This window comes from Lemur catta, chromosome 3 (assembly GCF_020740605.2).
Source record: "Lemur catta isolate mLemCat1 chromosome 3, mLemCat1.pri, whole genome shotgun sequence".
NCBI lineage: Eukaryota > Metazoa > Chordata > Mammalia > Primates > Lemuridae > Lemur > Lemur catta.
In genome coordinates this window covers 404,786-425,284 of record NC_059130.1, presented here as the reverse complement: position 1 = coordinate 425,284, position 20,499 = coordinate 404,786, and the positions used below count along the sequence as shown (strand labels likewise).

Below are 20,499 nucleotides of genomic sequence, written 5' to 3'. Positions count from 1 at the left end.
AAATGTAAAATATATCGTATCTTCTTATCTGTAAGCACTTCAGCACGCGTATCTAGTGCTAAAAACTTTGTTAAGATAAACACTGCGCTGCTGTGGTCCGAATGTTTATGTTCCCCCAAGATTCACAGGTCGAATCCTAATCAGCAGTGTGATGGTATTAGGTGTGGCCACTGGGAGGTGATCGGATCATAAAGGAAGCTTAGGGATTCATGAATGGGATCTGTGCCCTTAGAAGGGGGCCCCCGAGCGCTTCCTTGTCCCTCCCACCACATGAGGACACCACAAGGCCATCTACGAACCAGGAAACCAGGGACCAGTGTCAGAAGACACTGAATCTACCAGCACCTTGATCTTGGACTTCCGAGCCTCCAGAACCATGAGAAATAAACTTCCTTTGTTCATGAGCTACCCAGTTTACGGTATTTTGTTACAGCAGCCCAGACAGACTGAGGCACACCTCGTTATCACTACCGGTACAATTAACAAGAGCACCTTAATATCTTTAATATACATCCTCTGCTCAAATGTCCCACTTGTCTCAAAAGTGCTTTTCCCAGTTGGTTGATGGAAATCAGGATCCAGGCAAGTCCCCATTTTGCTTTGGTTGTTATTTCTCTCGTTACTATTTTATCACAAACAGCCCTTTCTTCCTTTTTTTTTTTTTTTAAAACCTTGCTATTGATTTGTCAGAGAAACCAGATAATTCTCCAGAATGGCTCACATTCTGATTTGGCTTTCTCAAGTGGTCGATTAATTTCTTCCTAAATCTATGAACTGGCAGTCAGAACTAGAGGTTTGACTAGATGCAGGTTAAATATATTTTAAACAAGTATATTTCCTCCGTGGATTCACGATAAATAAAATGTTGGGTTTTCCTTCTTGCAGTGATGCTAAATTGAGCAATGGGTCCCAGCGGTGTCAGCTGATCCCTCCCTCATAAACTTCCCCCTGACCTTTCACCTGAGGTTTTGATATCACTGAGGACTGGTGCCTGGATCCATCACTTCATTACAGGTTGAAAAATGGTGGGTTTCTTTATTTATTTCATTCCTTCTGCATCTATTAGCTGCAAAGGGATGGACTGGGGGCTTCTCTGTTGTTCTGTCATTCCACAAACCCCCAGCTGGGGGATGTGGTCCCAGTCTCTCCTTGTGTGTGTGGCACCCCATTCTCTATGACGATTTTCCTGGAACCCCATCTTACTCATTTAAATTCTGGAGGTAAGAGAATTACCTCATGGGAAAAGATGGGAAAGGAATTACATCCCACTGAGAGAACAGCATGGTTCTCCCTCTCCCTCCCTGCAGTAATCTCCTTATAATAGTTTATCGGCTGGGTGGGGATTGTGGGCATAGGGCCTGTTTAGCTGCCTCTCATTAAATCCTGGGAGGATTATCAGGCTCCAGTGTTGGCAGCTTTCTCTGGACTGTGGCACATTGGTGCCTCTTATTTTCTGATGGGGCCCAGGGCAACATTGAAAGTCCCCACTCAGGACCTCGTTATATAACCAACACTTCCACTTAGTCTTCTACTGCAGCTGTTCAAACTATGAGCACAAAAGTTGATTTACATTTTACTTTGCCTAGTGCTGTTTTTGCCACTTCAAAAATCTTGATTAGCTCTGAAGTGTACTGAACGTGGATAGAAGCTTGGGAAAGTCAGTAATGGTGTGCAACAATGCAAATAAACAAATCAACTGCTCTCCTGCACAAAATGTGCTCAATCGTGACAGAAAAAAACAAGGTGCTTTCTTTTGGGGCCTGACCTGGTTTCTAGGAAGTAGAAACATGTAGGGGAGAGGAAGCCTAGCAAAAGAGGGAGGAAAGACGGAGAAGAAGGGAGAGAGGGAGTGAGACTGAGAACACCGCAAGACACCTCCTGCTGTCATTCCTGGCTCCCATGGACACAGCCCGGAAGGAGCCCTGGGGGCCCGTCTAGGGACAGGCGTGAAGCTGGCAGGCTGCCTTCGCTCACAGAGCTACTTAGAGCTCCGGCCTCTCCACCAGGGACCGGTGCCCACGGCCCAGGGAGCTGCATTCCTGAACAGGGAGGTGGGGAGGGACAAAGAGCTTTCAAGTATTTTCAACAATCTCCCCCGCAGCCCTGTCCAACGGTCTCCCTCCCTCCCTCCCTCCTCCCCAACACCAGACTCCTAAGTTCACCGAAGAAACACAAACCCATGAATCCAGCTCCAGCCTGACATAGCAAAAGAAACAAACCACAGTCTCACGGTGATGACTCTGGATTGGTAGGTAAGTTCTACTCACCCTGCTCTTGAAGAACAGTTTAGCCGACAGTGTAGACTCTACACCACGCTGCCTTACGGTGTGTTTCTTTCCTATGTCCTGACCTTATTCTGCCTTTTAAGGCTGAGCTTTTCCCTGTATTGTTACCACCAAAGCTTTGTTGATAGCAACCTATTTATATCCCGAGCGCGCACTGTGCTCTTGGCCCTGAGGTAAGGGCTCAACGGACAGAAGAGATGCCTCTCTGCCTACTAGCGCCGAAGGAGGAGAAGGAAGCGGTGTGGGGGAGCAGCGGGGCGTGCGGAGGGTGCAGCGGACCTCAAATCCGAGAAGGTGGGGAGAGTGGACAGAGGAGCTTGTGCCCTGTCTCTGTGGCCCCTCGGTGCCGCCCAGACTCCCCATCGTGGACGCTGCTCTGTGTTGTAATCAGCGTGCCCCACTTCTCCCCACTCTTAGAGATATTCATCGTTCGGATTTGACGTGAGTTATTGGTCCCCAGAGTCATGAATCCGAAAACCCCTTGAAAGTGGGAACTGTGTTTCGTTCACCACTACCCTCAGCTTTTAGCAGAGTGTCTGGCACATGGCAGGAATGAATACAAGGGGTATGAACTCAGGTATATGTGAGTTAATGTAATTAAGGAGGGGAACGGCTGTGCCCTCAGCCCCCCAAAACCTCTCCAGACCTGTGAGCAGGCTCTTTCAGAGCCTTAGAGAAATAGTAAAATGGACTTTTCTTATCTACCTTATATATGCAGGGTGTTATTATTTTCTTTACAAAGACTTGTTCACCTACTTCTCACTTGAGCTTTACAGCTTTCTGACTGGGGCTGTGTCGTCTGTCCTATTTTATTGGCAAGGAGTCTGGGGCTCAGAAGAATGACTACCCCCGATCCTCCTATGTCACTCTGGAAACTTATTTTACCCCAGGGCAAAATGTCCCAATAGCGTGACTCTATCTGACGAGGCAGGTGTGGTTTCAGAAATACACGGGTTTCAGACACTGATCTCTGAGTAAAAGCCAGGGGTCGGCGTCCTGGTCTTGCATGATCAGGTTAACCGCGGTGCCCGGGAGGATCTTGCTTCGTTGTCTCTAGATCATGAAGAGGATGGAGAGGCACGTGGTCAGAGGACCACTCTGTAAGCACTTCGACTTGGAGAGGAGGACTGCCAAGCAGGCTGAAGCCAGACTGAGCCAACGGCTGCAGAGACTAGAGGGTATCTTCCTCTACCGGGTGAAACTGCTGAGCCGGGAGCAGAGACAGCTCCAGGAAGACCTGCAGAGGCTGCAGCAGGGTGAGGCTGGCGGGACTGGGAGCAGGAGCTGCGGAGGCAGAGCGGGGCCCTTTCAGAACCCTGGGTGCCCAGAAAGCAGGAGCTTCAGATCCCAGTCTGGCCTAAGGCTGCCCGACCCTCCGTGTCCCCCGTCCCCCGTCCCACGGCTCCCTGGAGCAGCCCACTCACCAACCTCCCTGACACAACACTGCTCAGGCCTCTGGTCACTGCCGCTTTTCAAATCAGCCCTTTCTTGCTTAAATCCCTACTTTTCCGCTTTCTTATTTTATTTTTCATTCTGCTTTTCTTTCACTATGTCTGGGATGATTTGGTTTCACCCTTTTTTATGGCTGATCTTTCTCCTTTGGCTCTAACGACAACCTGCTGAGCAGCTAATAGTGTGCAAGCTCACTTTGTGGAAGGAAAGTTAAAAAAGAAAGAAAAAAAACTTCTCTGGGATTAGTGTTTCCGTTTCCTCAAACATCAAATGGAAATGATATTACCTGCCTCATGAAGTTATGTCAGTGATCACTCAGGATTGTCCCTAAACACAAGTGTTAAACAAGTGTTCTCTCATCAGTCACTTAAAAATCGTCACCGAATTGAAACTCTTCTACTCTTTTGTTGAAAATTGTCCCAGTCATAGTTTGTAGAAACCAGTTCTCCCTAGTTCATCATTAAAATAATTAGATTTTAATATTACTTCAAAATTCGGTATAGAATAGAAATATCTCGGCTCCTCTAGACCAAATCCTTTCTTATTGAAGGCAGGCGCCAGAGCTCAGGGGCTCTGAAAATGAGGGGGTGTGGCCAGGAGGAAAGCCAGGTGCTGTGATCGAACGTAAAATCTTTCAGGTCTACACAGCTGATATATGGACACAAAAGCCAGGAGTAATATCCAAACATCCAGCCTGAGAATTATTTCCAGCCTCCAGCTTTGGGTTTGAAAGACGACTCGGAACAAGAAACTGAGCTCTGCTTTCAATTTCCCTGTCTACGAGAAATGGTTAAACCAACGTAGAGTGAGAGCTCACCTATTAGAAAAGGATACTAGGAGCCATTTGGTGGATTCCCGCTTTAATTCTCAAAAATGACACTGAATCCCAGACGCCTACTCTCAGGAGGACACACAAAAGGTCAGGCCCTAGGTCAGTGGATGTCCTTGCTGAATCCAGAGCCTCCCTCGGCCACAGGTGCTGGGAAGAGGCTGAACCAGCCGGCAGGAAAACTGTGACTCGGGGGCCTCCATCTTCATGTACTTGGGAAAGTCGTATCCTCTCTAAGGCTCAGACTTCTTGGCAGTAAAATTAGAAGAAAAGGAAGGAAACAATAATTACTGAGTGTCAGTGTATATTAGGCACTGTGCTCAGCAATATTTTTCCGTGATTCATTTAATGAAACTGGTTTTGGGTTTTTTTGGTTTTTTTTTTTTTTTTGAGACAGAGTCTCACTCTGTTGCCCGGGCTAGAGTGCCGTGGTGTCAGCCTAGCTCACAGCAACCTCAACTCCTGGGCTCAAGCGATCCTCCTGCCTCAGCCTCCAGAGTAGCTGGGACTACAGGCATGTGCCACCATGCCCGGCTAATTTTTTTATATATATTGTCAGCTGTCCCGATCATTTCTTTCTATTTTCAGTAGAGATGGAGTCTTGTCCTTGCTCAGGCTGATCTCGAACTCCTGACCTCAAGCGATCCTCCCACCTCGGCCTCCCAGAGTGCTGGGATTCCAGGCGTGAGCCACCGCGCCCGGCCTCATTTAATGAAACTGTCATTGAGATTTAATGACATGCCAGTCAGTGGATTGTTCACGATGCATCTTGCCTGTTCTTATCTTAGAGATTTGGATCACTAGGTTACAAATTAGGCTCAAAAGCCCACATTTTTAACCGAGATTATCCTAAGGTAGGTTATCCTGAGACAGGTGTTTTGCAGACCAGACTTTGCAAAACACTATAACAGCTATTCAGGATAGAGGCTGGAATGCAAATGTGAAAAAAACATGCTCTCTACCCTCGAGATGCTCATATTTGAATTGGAGGGCAGCTCTGCTTACAAAAAATTATGATCAAAACTCTGAATTGCTAGAGTAGAGTTATTTGCCAAGCAAGGCAGGAGCACGCGAATGTCAGTCTGTCTATCAGAGGCCCTTAACTAAGATCTCCCAAAAGAAGCAGCGTGTGAGCAGAATCTCACTAGAGGAGGGGGAGAGGGAGAAGGCAGAGGGAGTTGTCAGGGAGGCATGTGCAGTGGGCCGCTCCTGGCAGGAGGAACAGCGTGTGTAGAGCCACATAAGCAAGCACAGCGTGCCGCCATAGCCCCGTACTGCGGGGGGTGGCGAGTGAGGACAGAGGAGGGAAAGGTGTCCACGCGGCTTTCAGAGACAAAGCAGAACAGACCATGTCGCCAACTGTGCACAGTTTCACAGATCTCGCGAAAGAGTTTAGCGTTCACCCTGTCGGGGTTGGCAGTGGGGGGATTATGTGCTCGGCCGCTAGAAAGATCACTCTTGTCGTGGTGTCTAAGGTAAGACAGAGCTCAGGCCGCAGTCAGAGTAACCCGATAGAATTGCAAAGGCCGGGCCAGGGTTTCAAGGCCTGAACGAGCACACCGGTCGGGTGAAGACAGTGAGAAGACCAGCATCTCAAGGTATTTAGAAAGTAGAATTGTCAGTGTTTGATGGACAACGATATGTCCAAGAATAAAGAAAACCAGGGTCAAGAGGGTATTTGCTGGCACAGAGTGGGCACTTACTTAAACACACTTGTTAACTCGGATAACCGGGCGGGTACGGGTGCCCTGGCTTCACAGACAGAACTCGGGGGAAAGAGTGAGTTTCCGAGAGAAGATGAGCTAATTTCTGAGACTCTTGGCCCCACAAGTCTAACCTGCAGAAGAGTGGCTTGCTGGGAGAAGTAGCTCAAGCTCCCTGAGTTTACAGGGAAGAGGGGACGTACTTACATAGAAAAGACCCCCCAACTCCCTAAGGAGAACAACAGAAAAAGAGGGGTCCATGAAGGACTATCTCTTGTCCTGACTACTTCACAAAGAAGTGATCAAATGAAAAAGTATTAGGAGTTTAAGGTGAATCCCGGGTTCTTTATCCGGTTCTATTCCCTCTGCCTGGCGCCTCGTAATGGAATTGTAGGTTTAAGGAACTCGCTCCCATTAATGCAAACGAGTGCAAGACTTTCAGGCCCAAACGACCAACTTGTGAGACGTCTTGAAAGCTCTTCTGTAGCAGCTGTGACTACAGGACACTAAAACGTCAACTCAGCAGGTGAAGAGGTCAATTTGGTCACGGCTGCCAGTCACAGACTCACGCCGCCGGACGGCAAGAGCTCACATGCGTGTGGTTAGTGAGACAGTATCCTCACAGCCAGTTATTCTGTTTTTGAAAACACTGTGCTGGCCAATTAAAACGTTCACACACAACATCCATGGGCCTGACCAGTTTAAACCTCTGATCTTGATGTTTCTAAATCCTCTTTAACATGTTCTAGGTAAACATGGGGAAACTGCTTTCAATTTTCCTGTTGGCATCTGTCACGGCACGTCAGCCTCGTGCATAGCGTGGACCGAGGATATTGACACCCTGGTTCTCTGACAGCCCAGTTTCCAGCCTCTTCTGCTGCTTCTCTTACTGGGTTCGCTTTCTAGGGCTGCCATGACGAAGTATTACAAACTGAGCAATAACAGCAACTTAGTAAAAAACAGCAAGTGATAGTCTCACCATTCTGGATTCGAGAAGTCCAGACTCCAAGTGTTGGCAGGAGGGAGGGGCCTCTCTGCTGGACTTGTCCCCGGCCGTCTTCTCCTCGGGCCTCTTCACGTGGGGTTCTCCCTGGGTGTGTGTCCCTGTGTTCAAATTTCTTTTTCTTACGAGGACACCAGTCATATCGGATCAGGACCCACCCTGATGACTTCATTTTAACGCAGTTATTTCCGTAAAGACTCTATGTCCGAGTAAGGTCACTCTTTGAGGGACTGGGGTTAGGCCCTCGGCACATGAAAAGGACACAGTCCGATCTATAACATTTCCTGATTAACTCAACGTAGATATCATGAAGAAGAAGTCCTCCTCTTACGTTGGGAATGGGGGTCAGGAGAGGGCGGAAGGTGTTTGCGTGTTCTCACCGCGAGGGAGACAGAAGCACAGAGTCCCGCAGGCCGACCAAACCAGGTAAGGACACGCTTACTGAACCCACGGGTGCCACATTGAACTTTTCTTCCCAGCTGACCTCTTTAAACTGTTTTCTCTTCCTGAGAAAATGCCGCCTCCCTCCTTAAGCAGAGATATTTCGCCACGTTGTCACCCCCCGTTTCTACGCCCACCTCACTCCCACCCACTCTGTCACCCCCGCTCACACCCCACCCTGAAAGGGGCAGTGGACTAATCATTTGAAAGGTCTAAACAGGAGCATTTTCACTGGTCTTCAGAGTTTTTTCTTCTTTTTACCTCTTTTCCCAGAGCATTAGGGACCAGTATGACCCCTAAAACATATAAGCCCAAGTCTCAGGTGCCTCCTGCACATCCCTCTGGCCTCAGAGACCCCGTGAGGAGGAGAGAGCCGCCGTCGTCTCCGAATGACAGAGCTGCCGTCTTCACAGGAGAGAAACCTCAAGCCCAAGAGGAAGACTCTGTGAATCCACCTACGAGCACAGACTCCAAGAAGAGCATCTCTGTCCCGTGTCAGCATCAGGCTGTTTCCACCAAGAGCATGGGACAAGGCCCCGGTTCCTGCCCAGCCGGAGAGAGCAGAGTGTCCCAAGCCGATGGGAGCAGATCACGAGATGCCAGTCTAAAGCCAGGTGGGAATGCTGAGAGACAAACCCCGCCAAGCCCCATGGAAGGTGCAGGATCCTTCCAGGGTGAGGCCACAAAGCCAACCTTCTTAGAGTTGTTTGCAAAGGCCAAAAACGCCCACTACCTCCGGCATAGGGTCCCCCCTGAGTCTGAGAGGCTGCTCAGCGTTGGGGAGATATTCGGGCATGGCGAGTCCTCTCCGCCCAGGGCCGGAGGGTAGGGAACAGCCTCCTAAGTTCCTCCCTCTCCAACCGTTTACCACATCCTGACGACAGCACACACCACCGTCACTGAGGAGATGTTCCCCTCAATGACCATAGCAAGCAATTCAGAGGGGACAAAAAAAAACAGAATTGCATGACAATTTTATTCTAAACTCCCAAGTTTTTTTTTTTTTTTTTTTTTTGGTATGTGTGTGGTTTTTTTTTTTTTCTTTTACAGAAAAAAACTCTTTCTCTGAATGAACAATGCTAATATATGAAAAATGAGAGGAGAAACAAATCTTCTGAAAATGTGTTCAGTGACGCACCCGTGTTTATAATGCCATCAAAAATAAGGATATACGTTGATAACCGGACTTTTCTTGAAGGGAAAATAATAAGAGTCCTGCTTTCTGTAGGCGATTCTCACGGTGCCACCTGCTGGCAGAACGGCCCAGCTGTTCTCTCCGTGTTAGTTTTATACATGGCGGTAGTAGGAGCGGGAACTCAGCTGTAAATGTGCATCATAACATGATTTATAGAGCAAACCTGCCCTCTGCCGCATCTGTGCACGCCGGGTGGAAACCCTCCCTCCCTCCCTTCACGTCCAGGCAGCTCCATTTTAGTTTCCTTATTCGCACTTTCAACCTGCGCATAGCAGATTTTTTGGATCCTAACAAAAGGGCAATCAACAATCTGTTTCCTTTCATGTGCTCTAGAATCAAAGGATTTCAAAAATTTTTATTTATCTGCCAATGCTCTATCAAATTCACATCAGACTCTATCGATATCTACCTCACTGTAAAATGAGAAGCAATGAGCATCTTTAGCGAGTTATTGTTTCAAGCAGGTCGCTAGGAAATGGGCTGAAAAATGAAGAGAATCCAGCAGACTGTTTCCCATTCAACTGGTCCAAACGTCACACTAAAAATAAGCAGTATCGTAAGCCATCAAAAAACACTATCTCATTGTTAATGCATTTTAAACCTATTGTCCACCTAATGAAGCATAGAATAAAATCATCAGCCCTTTTTATTATTTGATGATTTATCCTGACTCTGTTAGGAAAACCGGCTTGTACCTGTAAGTCCAAGGTCTTAAAGAAATCAGGCATCTCCTAGTGGGTAAATTCAAGTCTTCAACCCAATCGCAAATTTGAATTCTAGAAGAATAAACCTCAGGGCCCCTTTCATATCAGGCATCAACGTTTGATGTAACCCAGCCTGGGATATTTTGAAGAAACAAGATTATTTCAATTGGCAATGATAAAGGACCCCAAACTACTAATATTACAAATGGCCAGAAATGAAGATTCATTCACATTTAACTTATTAATTAGAAATTAAATAATGTAATATGATAACGTGTAATTTAATTCACATTTAAGATTCCTCGTGTTTAAAAACAACTATTCGTAATGGCTCCCATTGCTCAGTACCTCTTCCCATCCCGATGCTTTGCACACAATGCCAGTTGGCCTCACAGCAACTCTGAGAAATGGTTTCCTGAATCCCCACTTTAGAGACAAGGACATTGAGGGCAGAGCAGTAGTAACGTACCAATAAACGGCAGACCAGAGCCTGACCCCTGGTGTGTTCCATTCCCTTGGTCATGCTCTTTCCATCACACCACACTACGCCCTATCTGAAGACAAAAACGTGAGTCAATCACGGGAGAATTAGTTTTATCAGCCCAGCCTCGGTCTTCAATGGGGAGACAATACCTTATAGTGAAAAGAGCACAAGAAATCTGCTCCCTCCAAGGTTTTCTTCCATGAAGCCAATCAGCAAGGGAAGGCAGGCCATGGACGAGAAAACTAACTTATGATTTAGTGACACCAGCCACGACTGGGACGGCAGGAATGGGGACACCCCAGCTCGTTGCTACATGTTCTTTCTCCTTGTCTTCTCCTCAAGCCTTGCCTGTCTCCATCACAGTCCTCCTTCAAGGGGGGGGGGGTTCGGGATGATTTATCCCAGTTCTAACTGGTCTCGGCACTGTACCGGCCGCAGCGGGAGGACGGGACACCCCCAGGCATCAGAGAGCCGGCGAGTGCACCTCACCCCTGCCGTTACAAGGAGTGAGTGTTCTGCCCTCCTGGTTATCTTGCTCGTATCTTCATATATCTGATAGACCCAGTTGTCTGTGCTTCTAAATCCCATATTTAGTACATTCTATTTCAAACCATATTGTAGTCATTGCCACAAAATTGTACATTTGCAAACCTTCTAAACTCATAGATTTTATATTTTTATCATTTAGTCTAATACATTTTCCCTCTTCAACACAGTGGGTACAATACTCTGATGAGTACAACTTAACACAATCAGAGAGAAAGCTGCTACATGGGGCCTTTCTTGACTAACTCATTAAATTCTACACAACAGTTTAAATCCTTAATCCTCATGAAGCACATTGAGCTCTAGGCTGGCTTGTACTCAACGAATCTAACTCACTCACGTACAGCAGCCACCGGGAGCAAACAAGCCCCCTGCTCCAAAAGACATCTGGAAATGTCCAGGGACATTCTCGATTGTCACAACTGAGATGAGGGGGTTGCTACTAGACTGGAGTAGGTAGAGATCATAAATCCTACAATACCTGGGACGGCCCTCCAAAACAAAGAATTAACAAGCCCAAAATGTCAACATTACTGAGGCTGGAACCCCACACCCGGGCCATGGATGAAATCTTCACCAAACCCCTGAGACAGGAATTCAGTGAGATAATTGCCCCCCCTTTTACAGAAAAGGAAACCGAGGCTCACGATAAGTAAAACGGCTCTCTCACGCCACAACACAGATGAGGAACAGAGGACCAGGCCCTGCGTTGAGTGCTTTCTCTCCCAGAGAGAATGGAGGATGATGCAAAGACCAACGGCTTTTGGCCTCCCTGTCAGTTATGAACTACTTTTCAACTCTATAAATAAAAATCTGCGACATTAAAATGAATAACAAATGGTAAAAAGGAAAAAAATTCATAATTCAATTTTAGGGAAAAAGACAGTTTTTATTACTCTCATTTATTTATTCATTTATTCCCAGACGTATTGGGGAGGGATGATCTCTTCTCCATCCTCAGCAAAGAGGCTTTAACTTTGTTTCCTGAACCCATTCAGCGGGGAGAGAATCCATTTGTCACCTGGAGATAGAAACATCTGGAAACTCTCAGAGGGGAGGTCTAGTCCTCACCCAGGGTCCCAAGGTTCTGGAGGCCATCGTAGGGCACCCTGAAGGTCCCCACGGTGCTCAGTGTGGGGTGTGAGGTTGAGCAAGTTGTCACCAGTAACACAGCAGGACCAGCTCTGGTGAGGGTGGATGGCCTCGAAGGCAGGACAGAGGGGCTCGTGCATGGAGGGCGTTGTGACCACACCACGAGCACCAGGGCGTGGGGACTTCGGTCCAGTCCCAACAGATGTTGGCAGCCCTACATCACCACCGACAGCCAGAGCTGGCACCATTGCCAAAAACAAAAGCCAGAGATGTGTGTGTTGTCGCATGAGCCAACACGTTCCCTCACCTGCGTGCACACCTGGGGGTGGGTGTGTGGCCGCGGAGGACAGCAGGAGGGAGAGGGTGCAGCTGGCCCGCACCCCTGCCTGAGGCACCTGCAGGGAAACAGAAGCTCCCCTGGGGTCGGGGGGAGACTCTGAACTGGACAAGAACTATAAGTAATAGTAATGTGGTCAAATGAATATATACCAGAAATAAAACTTTTAAAACAAAAATGTATCTGGAAGTTATTGGATCAGACTGAGATAATATTAAGCCAAGTTGGTAGCAGTTATTGGAGGAGAAAAGATAACCATTCCACGTTCATACCTCAGTAAGTTGACATTTCTCAACCTAACCCTACATAGCGAGGCACTGTGCCAAGCCACACTGACTATGAGGAATACAGGTGTTTATTCCATGGTCCTTGTTGCATATGTGGCTTGGGGTGTGGCCCACTTGAGATTTATGGGTAAAAATGTTTTACTCAATTAGGTGTAATAGGAACTATACCCTGTCTTTCCCATCTTCCCAGCATTATGAAGAGTATGTTGCTGTTATGTGTCCTAATAATTAATAGTAGGCATCAATCAATTAGAAATTATAAATGAAATTTAATTTGATTAGTTAAATTATTTTTAACTGCTCAAGTTTAACTCCGCTAAAGTTGTTCCGTGAAATCGGGCAATGAAGAAACCTTCCCGGTAAAAAGAAAACACGTATAAATATACATATGAAGACTCCAAACGACTTACATTTTGGTTGGGATCAAACTGGATACTAGCACGGACCCTCCCAACTCAAAATTATTGTTAATAAAATATTATTTCAAAAAGGTGTGTTTGAAATAAAAGAGAAAATGTATACAAGCTAGACACAAAGATATCTAATCGTGCCATTCACCACTGGAAAAATTTTTGAACATTCTTGCTGAGGACTGCTGCTCACAGTGAGGTGAAAGAAGGGACAGAAAGGGGTAGATGAGGTGTCCAAAAACAAAGGACAATTGCCAGGACTGCCAGACCGGGTGGTCCGTACGTTGTGCAGCTGTGGGGAGAGTAGCAGGTGGTGGGCAAGTGTGGGCATCGCTGAGTCCCCCGCCCACCTCCCTCGGAGCTTCCCCTTGGGCTCCAGCAAATACAAGCACAATAATTAGTGATTCCAATCATTATTTTGATATTATTAAATAAAAGCAAGTATGATTTTGCAGAATATGTATAAGAATTCATATTTAAATGGTGTCTTTCTCAGAGGATTTCCCCTCTTTTTCCTTAGGGGCACAAACTCACGCTCACACTCACACCCACAACACTCTTCTTAAAAACAGCTGTGAAGAGAGGTGCCCCTGGGCGGGCGAGGTGGCTCACGCCTGTCATCCCAGCACTCGGGGAGGCCGAGGCGGGTGGATCGCTCGAGGTCAGGAGTTCGAGACCAGCCTGAGCAAGAGCAAGACCCCATCTCTACTAAAAATAGAAAGAAATTATCTGGCCAACTAAAAATCTACATAGAAAAAATTAGCCGGGCATGGTGGCGCATGCCTGTAGTCCCAGCTACTTGGGAGGCTGAGGCAGGAGGATCGCTTAAGCCCAGGAGTTTGAGGTTGCTGTGAGCTGGGCTGATTCCACGGCACTCACTCTAGCCCAGGCAACAGAGTGAGACTCTGTCTCAAAAAAAAAAAAAAAAAGTAACGGACAGAGAGAGATCAGGAAGCTAGGGCTACTCTAGGAATCTCTGGGCACTTAGGAGCCTGTTATGTCCCAGGTCTAACTCATCCCTCGCCAAGCCCGCCGGGTTCTCGCAGACAGACAAGCTGACAGGTGTGAGCTTTGCCGCTACCACCCTCGTCTCTGTGGCAGAAGCACTAACTGCTGGTGTCATGACCGAGGAGTAAACAAACCCCTGCGTTACAAACTCAACGGGAACCTCAATTCTAAAATCAAGACTTTTCCCTAATTATCTGAGCAGCAGTAACATGAGCAGCTTTTTCTCAAACTGTAACAATTGATTCCCACGGGAGATTCTCTCATTATTAAAAACAAACAAACACACAAACAACAGCAGACCCTGTGCCCTACTTTCCGTTCACTCCATGGCAAACCCTCCAGAGACGGAAAGTCATTCACACTCAGGACATTGCACGCCGGTCCGGGGCGATCAGAAGCCCTTGGTGGAAGGTTCCGCAGCTCACTCTTACTTTATCATTTTATCCTGAATATCACTAAAAAACAAAACTGTATTTAGTGATAAATAACCATATGACTTATACTAGCTTTGGAGTTTTTCCGTAGGATATTGGAGTTGGTAGAGTTTTAGGGGTTAACTCGTTCAACCTCAGTCCAAAGCTGTAAAGTGACTTCTTCAAAACAACCAGAAAATGAAAACGCCTGTTTTCAGTGAATTTCTCACCAGTGACTCTGGGTTTGGAGTTGAGTCTGTTCGCCCCGTGTAAGCCCACGCTGCCCCTCGAGGTGAAGAGGGCAAGTTACCATCGAGGTGTGTCAACTTGAGTTTGCCATCTCACCGGGGAATAATTAGACCCAAAAGTAAGTAATCTGCAGGGCCTAGAAGTTAGTTGTTAGACTAATATAATTCTCCAAAGGGCATTCCAAGAGATATTACAAAGTGCTATTGGAAACAAAGAGTTCGGGTTAAAATAAGTTTGGGAAAACCTCAGTTAAACAATGAAAACAAATTTCTCTACCATGGGACTGCTCTGTCTTTAATATGTTACTGTCACTGTGAACATCAGGGGGAAAATGACATCGTGCTGAATTCCCCCAGATGGTATGACCGTGAACACTGTGTCCTTAAATCATCCCCCGGGACAGTGGCAATCCATAAAGCACAGTTTAGAAACACTTCCCTGGAATAAAAACTAGATTAAAATCCGCTTTTTATCTTACACACATCAAATAGTTAGCAAAAATATTGTAAATTCCAGGTGGCAATGGCAGGAACAACATTTGTTTTCTCCATTTTCCTTACCACGTGGAAAGGAACCTTAGCACGCATGTGCATGCGTGTGTATTCTCACATACACACGCATACACATATTCACAGGTGTGCACACACAAATGTGGCAAAAATATTGTGAGGCTAAAATGGCAGAAATAGTATGAAGCTGGAGAAATATTTGTGGCTGTTTCAGCTGCTTTACACCTGTCATATGTGTTCCCAGGAGGTGGTCTTTTCTTCATTTGACAAATGAGAAATCTGAAGTTTGAAGATTTCAACTTCCGAAGTCCACCTGAACCCTGAACAGGCAGCGAGTACGGAGCCGGGATCGAGCCTATTTCTGTCTAGCTCCAAAGACCCTGTTCTCCCCCCAAAACATGACACTGCCTTGTTTGCTTTCACCCAAAAGTTCAACAACAGCATCAAACTTGCTAAAGCCAAGCACTGTTCTAGAGACTTAGGGTGTGAAGAAGGATCTCGGAGTGTCTGAGCTCAAGCCTGTCTGTAACGAACCGACCTCAGACCAAATTCAATGAAAACGGATAGTGCAGTCACAATTGCTGGCTACTCGCTAGCATCCATTCTGCCCCAAGTGAGTAAACGACGTCAGTCATGGTAACTCTATTTTGCCTGCCAGTGACTTATCTGGGACAGGGCATGTGACTCAGTCCTTGCCGATTAGATACAAGGGGATTCTGTCACGGACTTCGGGGAAAGGTACCCCATTCCTAAGAAATAGACACAGCAAAAAATAGTTGTTTCCATCCTTCAGACACTGCACGTCTGGATGTGACTTCTGCATATTAATACCACTCACTAAAAAAAAAAAGAGGCATAGAGCTGCTAGGAGAGGTGGTGAAGACAGGCATGTCAACATACAAGCACACGCAGGGCACTGTGATCTCTCTCACGTGAGACGAGGAAGGCTTGGCAAATAGGTTTATTTCTCCCGGACCACGATTGTCAGTAGCTGCTCTTAGATTACTGTAACGAGGAAGATTCTGAGACTGTAACACTTCCCACCACTTCTCCTCCATTGTGAGGTGTCATTACAAGAAAAAGCTCAGCGGAGCAAAGGAAGAAAGCTGAGTCACAACTAGCAATATTTTTGGTAGTTAAGGTCATAAAGACATAATTTTTGTTTAACTATTTTACGATTTAATAAGTAACGCATGTTCATTGTAGCTATTTGGAAAGTACAAAAAAAGTTCCAGGAGGTTAAAAATATATACATAGTTTCAACACCAAGAGGCAACACTGTTAACAAGTTAACATATTTCTTTCCAATCTTTTTTCTAAGCGTTGTCAAAAAGGACGAGCATTCCAACAACAACAATGAAGATATACAGAAGCCTTTACCTTTTGGTTTTTCTTAAGGGGTGGACAACAGTTCCCAAAGTGTTTTCACAGAGCACTCTTGCCACGGGATGCCCTCAAAAACAGGGCCTGCTTTTAAATACATTTGGGATACCACATCCTATATAATGTATCCCTAAATACATTTAGGATCCACTCATTGTCACATTATATTAGGATAGCAAAGATCTTGACAAGTTCCACAGTAGAGAAATATATTCCCCTAGAAATTTTCCTCTCTTCCTTCCTTCCTTGCTTCTCTCTTTCCTTTATTTTCTCCCACCTTTCTTTCTTCCCTCCTCCTGCCTCCTCTTCCTCCCTCTCCCCTTGCCTCTCCCTCTCCCTCTTTCTTTCTTACTTGTTTCCTTTCTTTCTTCCATGCTTGCTTGCTTTTATTATTACCTACTAACATCTCGCAAACTAGATTCCTGCAGAACATACTTTGGGAAATACTTTCTAAACAAAAGACAGTTCTCACTGGATGTTTTCACCTTCCCACATTTCTGTGTTTCTCAGGGCCGGGCAGCCAACGTGAGGGAAGCAGGTTTAGCTCACATAAGACAGTAAGTGCTAAGATGCTCACACGGAACCTGGTGGCACTTGCTGAGGCACAATTGCCTCAGAAAACACCGTGTGGCCAGAACAAAACTGCCAAATAAATTCCCACCACGCTGTACCTTCCTGGAATTGGTAGGGTAAAGTAACGGTGAAGAATTAATAAATTTAAAAACCCCTAAAATTTGTAATTTACATAAAGACCTGCTATCTTTATTTCTCAAACCTAAAATTCATCTTTTATGAACCCAAAGTGAATGCATTTTTGTAATGAAGACACATTTCTTATTCACCCATAGTATGATGGGCACCAGAAGCACCCAGATTAACAGGGCAGAATCGGATACGTCAGGTGGGCCACCACTGCCCCTGGCACACTGCACTGCAGTATCGGCCCAGGGGACGCAGAGAGAGGGGCCATGAGGGTCTTGATTCATCAGATATTGACTAAGTCATTTTCCCGTGCAAGATATCGTCCTAAGCACATTCTCTCAATTTCCCTTGAAACTGGAGACCTCCTCAGTTCAACATGTATTGTGTGTCCATGATGTGATAGGAACCCAGAAAATAAAAGAAAGCTTCTACCCCCCAGAATCTTCTAGTTTTTTATATTAGAAGTTGTACCGCGCCTTTACCTAGGAAATGATTGGGAAGCGGAAGTGGTCCCGGAGGTCCCATACCCACGGCGACTAGCTTCACGTAGAAGCTTTAGCCACCAGGGAAGGCTGGAGCTGGGAGCTCCCAGTGAGACGCTCGCCCCGGTCCCATGGCTCTGGCAAGTTCTGCCCCTGAAATGAAAATCCCATTCTACACAAAACTTACGTCTGTGGCTTTTAACTATTTTATTCCATATAAAGGCACCGCTTGGTCTTCAATGATTTGTTAACCACCATAGAATTGCTTCAGTATTTTATAAGTTTCAATGATTTATTTTAATTATTGATAATTTATGTTAAGAACATTTATTCTCTGTAATCTTAATTTTAATTTATTTTAAATAATTATTGTAAGTATAATCATAATATATATTAATAATTATATACTAATATATTTATTTATATAGTATCATTTTAATATCAATTTATTTTCATCTTAATTGTATCTATGTAAGTCAGGAATGGAAAATACCAATGCAAATGAGATAGTCCACGTTTAGCCTGTGCCCCAAATAAAACAAGTCTATTGCTTTCTTTCTCTGGTCAGCAGTACAGAAGTCTGCTAGCCCTTAAAGCAGCTCTCCTATGATGTTTCTCATGTGTTAAATAAGAAGCTCATAACATCCCCCGGGGAAGGTCAGGTAAATAGCCTTAGACTCAATATCATGGTTCTTAGCAACTCATTCTTTATTTATTTTTAATTTATTTTAATAAACACTAATATAGCCATAGCTCCTATAGAGCAGATACTGTTGTAAGCATTTTATAAATATCAACCAGGGACTCTCCCTCACCTCCCAACCAAAAGAGCAATGAGTCTTATCGCAAAGAGAGCTCAGAAGAGCTGTTTCTATCTTATTTTTAGTACCACTCAGCTCCCAGTTGAGAAAACCTGTGAACTAAAAGTCTCCAACATATAAACGGATATTAGACAAAAAATACGTAGGTAGGACGTCGGAGCCTAGTGGGCCCTTCATTAGAAATACACCATGAGTCTGATTCAAGGAAAAAGGCAAGGACTGCTGAGATTCTCTACAAGAGATACGTGAACTGTTTAAATCTACTATTCTACTTCTCTGAAACCTGACAACCACCGATAGCACAAGCCCTCTAAAGGAATTTCCTTGTTCAGCTCTTTCCCAGGTCCTTTCTTATTAAGAAAGCCAAGAGACTCTTCAGAAAATAATATTCTACCATTACCTTATTTCATCTGTATAGAAAACAGAGTCTCAAACCTCCCTTGACAATTTTGGCTTCAGTAAAACCCCAGATCCCTCAAGAACTGGTAACATCCTCTGAGCTTGCCCGGCTCCGGCTCAGCTGTTACAGGATAAGCAAGAGAGGCTGGACTCCAGGGATCTGAACAGGGGAACAAAGGCCCCACCCTTGAAGCTACAGAGAGTCCGTCAAACACACATTCACAAGTATTACAGATCTGAAAGAAAGATCAGCACAAAAAAATGAAAGCATTAATAGCAAATGTTCAGGTGACAGTAACTGGAAGTAAGGAAGGTATTATAGCACATACCTCAAAAAAGCAGGCTTAGGAAAGTGCCAGAAGGATGAAACACGCTCAAGAGGAGGCGTGGAAGCCAGCAGACTGCTCCAGGACTGGACACTATTAGCATCGGTCATTCAGAATTTCAAGCATGGAAACAATGAGAAAGGGTCACGTTTGGAGAGTGCACGGCACTACGAGTATTGGTCTTCACTGAGTCACCTGCACCCAGGCTCTGGAATTACCGACGTCAGTTTCAGTTCAGGTGTGTGTTGAGGATGATTCTCTAGCCAAGACAAATCTGTGATAAGGGCAGGACTCTCCCTAGGACAAGGTTTGCAAGGGCCTAAACAAATTCCAGAGCAAGGGTGAATGGCACAGGACACAGTGGCAGCAGGCTAAAAAACGTCTTGAGCCTTGTTGGGATGAGGAACCCACAGAAGGCACAAGGTATTGGGGCTTGGAGAAAGCCAGGCTCTGAGCTCGGTCCTGGGAACACACCTGCCACTAACGTGTCAGTAGCCAGAGTCCAGTGCAGTGGCCAAGAGCCGGGGACAAAAGACTTAAAGATTTTAAATCGGCATAAAAGGAAAGAAGAGAATTTCACACTAAGGCAGGAGGGCTGGCCACTATTCTGAACTTTTTAAATTTGCAAGAAGAAATGACTCATATACTACTCTCTGGCAGAAAACATGCTTAAGTAAATTTTCCTCCAAATATGGCAAATTGCCTTAATGAACCTCAGGACAAGTGATTTCTTCTGTATGTTAAACTCTAGATAGCTGCACGGGAAGTCACACATCCAAGTGAAGCAGAAAAACTACAAGGTTGTCTCTTTTCTCTCACTTTTTCACTGTCTTCTCTCCCCAGTTACCACAGTCTCTACTATGGTCTTTGCGTGTGTAGCACGTGGTGGGCAAGGCACGTGGGATGCCCGGATAGCCCAGTAGCCCAGGACAGGGGCCACCGACTCTGCCCCTCGGAACCTCTACTCCTTTTCCTTTGGAAAAGTCCTCTGCCAGCATCAGACTCCAAACTCACTGACACCTGCTCCCAACACTTTTCAGATTCTGTTGTTTTTCTCCCCAGAATGCTGCAATCCCTCCCCTTTTACCTGCCGAAGCTGTTCCTCCCCATCCGGGCTGTGGCCACATGTTGCTTTGGGCACAAAGTTGCTCCTAAAACCTAAGCTCCCAGCAGACCCTATGAATGAATGTGGAAACAACCCAAGTGCCCATCCATCCATGAGTGGATTCATAAAATGTGGTATATGTATACCGTGGAGTACTACTCAGCCATAAAAAAGGATGAATTAATGTACTTTGCATTAAAGACATTCTATAGAAAAGACACCTGCACTCGAATGTTTATAGCAGCACAATTCACAACTGCAAAGAGGTGGAAACAACCCAAGTGCCCATCCATCCATGAGTGGATTAATAAAATGTGGTGTATGGATACCATGG

The 20,499-nt window shown here is 45.7% G+C and overlaps 1 protein-coding gene and 1 long non-coding RNA gene across 7 annotated transcripts in view; one reads left to right on the top strand and one right to left on the bottom strand.

Moving 5' to 3' along the window:
• Nucleotides 1-2,406, bottom strand: part of LOC123634917 — a 36,683-nt gene extending 34,277 nt beyond the window's left edge. For all 3 annotated transcript variants that reach the window (XR_006734008.1, XR_006734009.1, XR_006734010.1), the window contains exon 1: nt 2,268-2,406. This is a non-coding gene — a long non-coding RNA (uncharacterized LOC123634917). The remainder of the gene's footprint in view (nt 1-2,267) is intronic.
• On the top strand, nt 1,766-11,480 carry CCDC190 (coiled-coil domain containing 190). 4 transcript variants are annotated; one of them, XM_045546593.1, is made up of 5 exons: nt 1,766-2,252; nt 3,343-3,541; nt 7,575-7,698; nt 7,987-8,327; nt 8,764-11,480. In XM_045546593.1, the coding sequence occupies exons 2-5, from the start codon at nt 3,346-3,348 to the stop codon at nt 8,784-8,786; spliced, it is 684 nt and encodes a 227-aa protein (XP_045402549.1). In that variant the 5' UTR covers nt 1,766-2,252; nt 3,343-3,345; the 3' UTR covers nt 8,787-11,480. The 4 variants fall into 4 exon arrangements, with proteins under 4 accessions (XP_045402549.1, XP_045402547.1, XP_045402545.1 ...); XM_045546592.1 differs by having other exon boundaries at nt 1,768-2,252; nt 11,270-11,480; XM_045546591.1 differs by lacking the exon at nt 8,764-11,480 and having other exon boundaries at nt 1,766-2,248; nt 7,987-8,657.
• Nucleotides 11,481-20,499: the final 9,019 nt, after the last annotated feature.